General features: G+C 40.9%; 1 protein-coding gene across 1 annotated transcript; it reads right to left on the bottom strand.

Moving 5' to 3' along the window:
- Positions 1-2,644: 2,644 nt before the first annotated feature.
- LOC112430194 (uncharacterized) lies at positions 2,645-6,963 on the bottom strand. Its single transcript, XM_076879306.1, has 7 exons — positions 6,776-6,963; positions 5,605-5,721; positions 4,909-5,040; positions 4,724-4,828; positions 4,329-4,468; positions 3,740-3,852; positions 2,645-3,011 (listed from the first exon to the last, which is right to left on the bottom strand). Exons 1-7 carry the CDS (start codon positions 6,897-6,899, stop codon positions 2,891-2,893), a joined length of 852 nt encoding a protein of 283 aa, XP_076735421.1. The 5' UTR covers positions 6,900-6,963; the 3' UTR covers positions 2,645-2,890.
- Between the last annotated feature and the right edge of the window lie 1,913 nt (positions 6,964-8,876).

Raw genomic sequence — 8,876 nt, 5'->3', positions numbered from 1 at the left:
CTAAACAATTCCCATCCCTACTAACATTAAAGGCTTATGGTAAATGGCCTGTTTTTGTATAGTGCTTTTCTAGTCCCTAAGGACCCCAAAGCACTTCACACATCCAGTCATCCACCCATTCACACACTGGTGACAGCAGCTACATTGTAGCCACAGCCACCCTGGGGCGCACCGACAGAGGCGAGGCTGCCGGACACTGGCGCCACCGGGCCCTCTGACCACCAGAGGGAAGTGTCATGCCCAAGGACACGACGACCAAGACTGTCCAAGCCAGGGCTCGAACTGGCAACCTTCCGATTACAAGGCAAACTCCCAACTCTTGAGCCACGATAGCCTCGATAGCCTCGACAGCCTTGTATTAAGTTAATTTACTTTAGTGTAGATCTCATCAGTTAGCTGGGCCCCAGCACATTTGTAACCAGCCTGTAGGTAGTGAACATATTTCAGCAGTAGTGTAACATATATAAGAAAACTCTGCAGAGTGACTGTTTCTAACTATAACATGAAGAGAGAACAGGAAGTGAACAGAATCAGGTAAACAACATCAAATAATTTCCCTTAAAATGTTAAAAAATCACAAATCTAACATGATAAATAAAGTTGCTCACAGCGTGTTAAGATTCCAGCCAGAATCAGCAGATACAGCACTCCCAGGGTCACTTCAAACGCTCTGAAACAGCTGCTGTCCACAGCTGGAAGCTTTCTCTGGGTGTGTTCATCTACAGAGAAAATACACAAAGAGTCCATTCATGGAGCACTAATGAGGGGCTCTGGAGCTCCTTCTTCTTCCTCCCTTTTATTATCTGTAGTTTGTATTTTTAGTTCGTTCCTACTTACCAGCTTCTTGTAATCCACCAGCAGGGTTCTGCTCTCCATCGTCTAACATCTCCACCTCGATTTGCTCTCTTCCTCTTCCATCCTCATGGGTCCCTCTGCTGTATTTCACCCTGGAGTCATGGACACCTTGAGTTTGTGTCGACATCTTAAGCTAAGAAGATATTTGACCGTCCGTCACTGTCTGCCTGTTTCTTTGAGTCAGGCAGCTTTGAACTGAAAATATCCAGGAAGTCAAACCAGAAGAGAGCCACAGTTTTCCTGTCACGTCATGATGTGTGAAACGCTGAGTTATTTAGGAGCACTAACAGCATCCAACAAGATCTGAAGTTCAGTTCACTTCAAATGCAAAACTTTGACTGATGCAGTTTTAATTGATGACAAATGTGAACGAGTCAGAAACAGCAGAACAAACCACGAACACAACAAAGACTTCAAAAAGTCATTAAAACACCTCCAGAACATTCTGAACATTTCCTGTCTGAATATCTCAGAGACACTGAGGCTGAACTCAGCAGCAGCAACATGCACATCAATGCCTTTGTTAGATGCTGCTTTCATGAGTTTCTACATGTTGTAAGTCCACAGAATGAGAAGAGAGAAGAAGAGTTTGTGACACAGGAAATATGACGTCAGTGTGAACTAAGCTAACGGGGCGTCACGGCGTTGCAGAGGTTCGCTCTGTCACTGTCACCGTCTCCAGTTGGAAACAGACAAACAAACAGATTTCAACAAGACCTGAAGTTCAGATTTATCAGTTTAATTACTGAGATTTCATTGATGCCGTTGTGATTAATTACAAATGTGAACGAGTCAGAAACGAACAGCAGAATAAAGCACAAACACAGACAGCTTAAATACTTTTCTCCATTTATTTGGAAAACTTTTCCATTACATGCATTAATACATAGATACTTGTACACCAATACAAGCAAAGCCACAAATGTATTTGAAATGTTTGTCATAATGCACAGACACTGAGCTTGAACTTAGCAGCAGCAACTTAAAAATAGCTTTCTCAGAAGCTGCTGTCATCACACAATATATAATGTTAGTAATGAGCGAATGTTTCTGATGCAGGAAATATGGCGTCAGTGTGAACTTCAGTTATTTCGAGTTTACCAGCAGAGAAACTCACAGCATGCAACAAGATCTGAAGTCAGTTTGATGAATTGAAACGCTGAAATGTCTTTGATGCAGTTAGAATTCAATGAAATGCTGAAAATCATCTGAAGCGAAACACAACCAGGGTCTGTGGTCATTAGTTAAAAGCTTTGCACCAATCACATGTGGACACATACAGGCTGCAGGTAAAGGGTCCAAAGCAGGAAGTGTGTCACATGGAAACTGGCTCTGAAACTGTCTGATTCATGAAGACGACTAAGGCCCACATTACAAAAAGACCCGAGTCACGTTCAGAGTCATCAACAGACTTTAACCGTGTCCACTGTGAGAGTTGTTGTTTCTGGACTTTTCCTTTCTGCCATGCTGAAATGAACTTTGACCTTCAGTGTGTTAACGCTGTGCAGGCAGCTCGCTGCAAACTAAGCAGGAAGGTAAAGTTGTGTTTTGATGTAAGTGAAGAAGAAGAAGGAAAGTTGTTTTAAACGGATTCATCTTCACTTATTCACACGTTGTAAGTTTGACAAACTGAATTTGTGCTGGTTTCAGTCTCTTGGTTCCTGATTTGTAGCTAAAAGTAAGAAGCAGCAACTTTCAGCCGTTTGAGAGAAACTGAAGAAGACATTTACTGAAGTTTTAGGACCAACAGGCTGATGAATAAACCAAGTAAAGCAAAGTAAAGACAAGCTGCACTTTGACTTTTATTAGAACAATTTGCTGGAACTACAGAGTAATGAAGTACTTCAAGGTTTTGTGTGGATGACTTCCAACCTTACTGTACAGCACAGAGCACAGAGGGACAATATATGTAATCAATATATGATGCAGAATGAACAAGTAAAGACTGTAAGCTGAGTCTGAGGCTCATGCAGGACATTTCATAGTGAGGTGTCTTTGGTTGGATTATTCAAACATTTACATCAAAGCACCAAACTCATTTCTCACAGATGAAGGTCATTGAATTAGGATAATATGACCATATCCATTTCCCATCACGGTCACAGCAGACTCCATAGTAACCAGAATAAGGATCTGACGATCCTGTTCCCCAGAACCTGTCAGAGAGATCAAATCTGATATGAAACTGGACTAAACTCATAACTATTGTCACATTCATATAAATATGCGTCTCTTTTGGAATATTTCCAATATTTGCTGTATTTCTTTCCCAGGTTTCTCGCCCACTTTCCCTCCTTTAGACTTTTCTCTGAGAATCATCATGCACACTAAAACAGCTTTCAAGCTTTGATGAATATGAAATCTTCCTGCTGTAAAAATGGAGAATAAAAAGAAGTCAGAGCTGACTTTCTGCTGTTTGAAACTGTTTTGTCAGCTGTTTACAGACATCACTTTGAAATGTGTGTCTATCAGGTCATATTTACTGAAGCTTCTTCCTTCATATGTTCTGAAGTTTTACAAACACCAAAGAAGAAGAGACAGGAATTCTCTGAAACACTTTTTGTTCTGTGAGAAAAGAAACATTACAGCACAAAAACATGAAGACAAATTGAACAAAGTGAAATGTGTCGGTCGCTGCTTTGAACATGTTTCAATCCTGATTCCTTCAAACTGACTTGTTGTAACTGAACGTCATCACAGACTGCAGATGAAGAGAGTTCAAGCACAGCTGTTCATTCAAAGGAGGATTTCTGCTTTTCTTTACATTCAGTTTGTGGGGCTGTTGGAAAATAGCTCAACTCATGTATTGCTGATCTATCTTCCAAAACATCAGTGTTTCACTTCTAAATAATAACTCTGGAATAGAAACAAACTAAAGTCTCACCTTTCTGTCAGCGCTGATCCGTCCACCCATTCCCATTTATATCCTCCTGATGTCCATTTAGCTTCCAGACCAATCCAGGACTCTCCTCTCAGGTTCAGTTCATTGACAAATTCCTGTTTGAGAAGAGACACAAATATTGTCTCCAGTCATAATTCAGCACTTCTGTTGTAGTGACATCATCTTGTGAACATGTCTGAAGGAAGAATAACTGTGATGAAACTTTTCTTCCATTGTGCAGAAATCAGAAAGAGCCAAAGAATCAATGAATATCAGCTCCTCCTGTAGCTCAGTCAGTGTTGCAGTGGAATCAGTGTTAACAAATCATTTGATTCAGTTGGATTGAATCAGAAAAATAATCTGGATTATGAGGATTTCTCTCATTTTATAACATTTCTGTGTAAATTAAATGTTTGTCAAATGTGTAAAAACTTTACGTTTGAATGTGTCTGCAACAAAAAAGGAGAATCCAAGAAATCCATCAGAGTGGAGACAGGAAGCAGGTCACAGACTGACAGCAGGTCAAAGACACAAGTAACAGATGACTGTCAGCTCCATCAAAGATCACACAGACATGAACAAACACACCCACCTGTTCCTCTTTGCTGTTTATCATCACCAGATCAGCTCCTTTATCCTGACAGGCTCTCCTGCTCTCAGACCAAGTTTCACTCTCAGTGGATTTAAAGTAGCAGCTGCTTCCAAATCTCATCCATCGATCAGGACACTTCCCTTAAAGTCAAACACATGTTTTAAAGACAGACTTTGTGTCCTGTTGTATCACATTAATCTTTGGTTCCTGTCATTTTCCCTGTAAATGCTTCATTTAAACTCAGGTTTTCTCTCTTATTCATAATGAACTGAAACTTACATTTATACAGAGAAACTGTTACACAGCATCAAACATTTAGGATTCAAAACAAAGACACAATCAGGTTATCACTGTGTAACACTGATGTTTTCTATCAGTTATTCAAACTTTATTACCTTCTATCTTCTCCTTCAGCTTCTTCACTTCTTCCTGTAGCTGACTGTGGTTTTTACTCAGTTCATCATAACGGCTCTGTAACTGAGTCAGGCTGGTTTTTGTGTCTTTAGAGAAAAAAAGATTCAAATTAAGTTAAAATGTTCTACAAATATATCTGTGATATAAGAACTTGGTGTTTGCTTACCTTGAAGTTCATCCTGGAGCTCAGTGTGATTCTTTTTGGTGTCATTGTAAACGTGGTTCAGTTTGTTGTGTTTAGTCTGAACTTCTTCATGTTTGATTCGAAGTTTGTTGTTTTCACTCTTGTTCAAAACATCTGAAATATTTCAGTGAAAGCAAAATAAAATAAAATAAAATGAGTGAAACGTTGAACAGAAATAATCTTCTTCCTCTGCTTTGTCAAATATCAATAAGAGTCAGAAACTTGCAGCCATTGCTCTTTAACATGTCCTGTGGGTGGAGGTGTTAGAACTACAGGAAATCTGATGAGCTAAATACGTATCAACTGTGAACAAAAACCACTGACAAGATTCAGAATAATTGTGCTTCAGTGTGGAGGAAGAAGGTGAAGAGTCAAACAGCATTTCTACACCTGTAGTCAGAGATGTTATCTATATGCTTTGAAAGAATAGATTCTGACTCATGTGACATGTGCCTGTTCTCACTGAAAATATGTCTTTTTACATTCAGTCAAAGCTGCTCTGAGGCTTCAACACTTCCTCATATCAAAGGTGTTTCCATGTGATCAGGTACTTCCTGTATTTGCTGTGGCAGAAGGACACGTTCTGGTTGTGAAGCTGCATGTTTGTTGGCTGCTGGGATTCAGTATCAGTCATACATTCATTTGCAGGAGAAGTTCAGAGGTTGTATCTTATCTTACAGCATATGGACAGGATGATGATCCCAGCTAACATCAGGAGGCACAGCACTCTTAGACCCAGTGTAGCACATCTGAAAGAGCCCTTCAGGACTGAAGGAGGATTCAGAGTCTGTGGTCCTGTTAGAAAGCAGTGTGGATGTTGGTTTGGTAAATGGACCGATTCTTATACAACACTCTTCTACTCTCCCGGAGTACTCACAGCGCTGATACAGCATGCCTCATTCACCCATTCACACCCACTCATACAAGCACTTCTAAACACAAGTGCAAACTAAACTACATTCACAATCGGATGAACACATCAGAGGGCAACTTGGGGTTAGTATGTTGCCCAAGGATATTTGGCATGCAGACTGGAGGGGATCGAACCACCAACCTTCCTATCAGCTGATCAGCTCTACCACCTGGCTCTGGCTCAGGTGGTAGAGCTGTTTGTCATTTCCTGTCACTCTGTCTTTAATAGACCTGTGGTTTCATGAGCTCATCTCCACAAGAGTCAGACACCAAAATATGACATCCGCATTGTGTTTAACCCTCAAGTGTCCAAACGCTTTACGTGACTACAGCAACAGAACGGGGTTATGGGTGAGATCATATATTAGTTAAATATGTCTTTAACATACCATGAGACTGATGTGTTCATCTACGACACACATTCAGAAATGTTCTCATATCTTTAAATGCATCTTTCTCTCATTTTCATGGTAAAAATTTGACACACGTGTGCTTTAGAACTGATGTATTTCCTGATATTGCAGCTTCCATTTAAAGGACCAGGTAGATGATATTTGTGTAACTGGGTTAGAAACAGCATCCAAACGCTCGCCCACAGCCTTCCTCTCTGCACTGCTCACGCGTTTGTAAAGCAGCGTGTACTTCAGGATATCTTTGAATCTGGGCTGTTATCCACGATTCACTGTTTATTTTTACAAATGAAAATGTAACAATAGCACATTTAAATATACAAGTCAGGGAGCAAAAGACCTTCCTTGGTCCCTTTAAGTGTCCAAATCTGTTTTCTGTGCAGAGCGTCTGTTTCAAAGTCAGTAAGAGGAAATAATCGTACATCACAGGAAACAGCGAGTCAGGTAAAAAGTTTGACGTTTGATGGCAGTTTGTGAAAACTTAACTGTAACAAACCAGAAATGAAATGTTATTATGGTTCACTCACCTCCTGCTGCATCTGTACTCTCGTAGATATCCACCTCCCTCTGCTCCCACTCTGCTCCGTCCTCCTTTCTGCTGTATCTCACCTTCTTTGATAGATCTGGTTTGGCATAAATATCTGAGGACATCGTGAGAGGATGGAGACGCTGAGCAGGAGTTTAAGCTGTACTCTAACAGGTGTGCAGTACTACAGTGACATCCTGTCCGCACACTGCTGTCACTCTGGCCAGCCTTCTTCCTGCTTTTGTACAGGAAGAAGCTTCAAGGAAGTGGCAAAGAAAGACAAACCACAAACTCCTCCGTGCAGAACGCAGTTCAGTTTTTATATTTGTAAAGTCACTGACATCAAATATTAAAGCATTGGAACAAGAAGAACTTCATTTTTCACAAACACACGTTCACAGCTCAGATTAAAGGAAAAGTCACTTTGTCACTTACAGATTTATTTCTGCTGCACTTTAAAGAAACAAACTGTTAAACTGTCCAAGATTAGATGTGTTACTTCATATTAGATCATCTCTCAGTCGGTCCATCATGATGATGCTGTGATCCTCGTGTTTCTAGTACTGCCACCATCAGGCCAGACGTTGTTATTTCACGTGTTATGAGTTGTATTCGTTGCTATTTTGGTCCCTCTGTGATCTTTCCTGAAGACGACATGCAGAACAAGCTGCATGCTTTCACTGCACTGCTGTCAATACTTTGAGGAAAACAGAAATATGAATCAACTGTGTAAAACATGGATCTATTTTCTGTGATTGAAAAGTGAAGCCAAAGTGGAAGTGCCTGCGTTTCTTTCATTGGCCAGCAGGGGGCGAATCCCTGGTATCAAAATCACTCAGAGGTCCAGAGATGTTTCTCTCTGCACTGAAGGAGGAGTTGGAGGTAATGAAGTCGGTGTCATCGAATCACAGAGTGAGTGAAGCAGCCCAATACTGCTGATCCTGAGAGACGATGGTTGCACCAGGTTTTTATTAACTGTTGCAAACGAAACGCTGGCTGATGTTCGTGCCTGTCTTACTCACAGAGCTGCAGCTCAGGACAGAAGGCCCAAGGTTAAGTGAAAGTCCATGTGATGCCTGATAGAACCACGTGAGAATAGAGAATAGGTGAGCTGTTGATTTGGCTGATTAAAGTCCAAATTTAATCCAAAACTGAAGCAAAACAAAGTTTCAGATTCAAAGTAACAGAATCCACGAAATGCAACAAAATGAAGGAAAAAGTATAAATAGACACAGGAACACAGACTGAGACAGCTGTGCAGTGCTAACACTGGTAGATGACATGTTCAGTGGGAGAAACATTTCATCATCATCATCATCCTTCTTCAGTCTCAGCTGACTGCAGGTTTCCCCAACCTGAGAAACAGTACCTGGTAGACACAGTGTTGTTCTGTACTCATGCTGCTCTCAGTGATGCAGCTTTGCTTCCTGTTTACATGAAGAAGCTTTGAGGACGTATGAGAGTGAGCACAGACTCACTGACTCACTGCTTAAAGGTTTCCAGTCTGTTTTTCTTTCCTACTGATGCTAACATACTGTCCGGTCTCTACGCTTGTAAATCCACTGATGCTGATCAAATATGATGCCATGAAAGTGATGATGATGTCAGATCGGTCGTAGCTCCAGCTGCAGTTATAACTGCACGAACAGCTGGGACACATGTAAATACAAACAGAATGCATTGATTTCTAAAGCTCATAAACACATATTTCTTTTACAACATCACAACACTGAATGTCTCATCTACAGTTCATAATGTCATTAAATGGTAAAATGGTAAATGGCCTGTATTTATATAGCTCTTTACTAGTCCCTAAGGACCCCAAAGCGCTTTACATATCCAGTCATCCACCCATTCACACACTAAATGAAAGTGGATGTTTGCAATCTTCAGCTGAATTAAAAATATGATTCTGTGCACGCGCTCAGAAAGACTTCCAGAAATCAGCGTCTCAGCGAGACGTCCACACGTGCAGGTTAAAGCTCCATCGTGTAAACGAAGAAGAATCCGTCTGTGAACATGAACACGGCCGTCTTCTCTGTCCCTGCATCAGACACAGCCAGTGTTTCTTCACTGCTCTGAGGTAAGAGAGGCACGTTGAG

Source organism: Maylandia zebra, linkage group LG22 (assembly GCF_041146795.1).
Source record: "Maylandia zebra isolate NMK-2024a linkage group LG22, Mzebra_GT3a, whole genome shotgun sequence".
Lineage (NCBI taxonomy): Eukaryota > Metazoa > Chordata > Actinopteri > Cichliformes > Cichlidae > Maylandia > Maylandia zebra.
Note: the sequence above shows the minus strand (reverse complement) of the source record. Positions and strands in the feature narration are given on the sequence as shown.

Bases quoted from the DNA above. Each gene is read 5' to 3' on its own strand.
- LOC112430194 (XM_076879306.1), bottom strand. From the start codon at position 6,899: ATGTCCTCAGATATTTATGCCAAACCAGATCTATCAAAGAAGGTGAGA. The intron at 5,041-5,604 runs GTAAGATAAGAT...GAAATATTTCAG, and splicing joins CATCATCCTGTCCATATGCT to ATGTTTTGAACAAGAGTGAA. The intron at 4,829-4,908 runs GTAAGCAAACAC...TTTTCTCTAAAG, and splicing joins GCTCCAGGATGAACTTCAAG to ACACAAAAACCAGCCTGACT.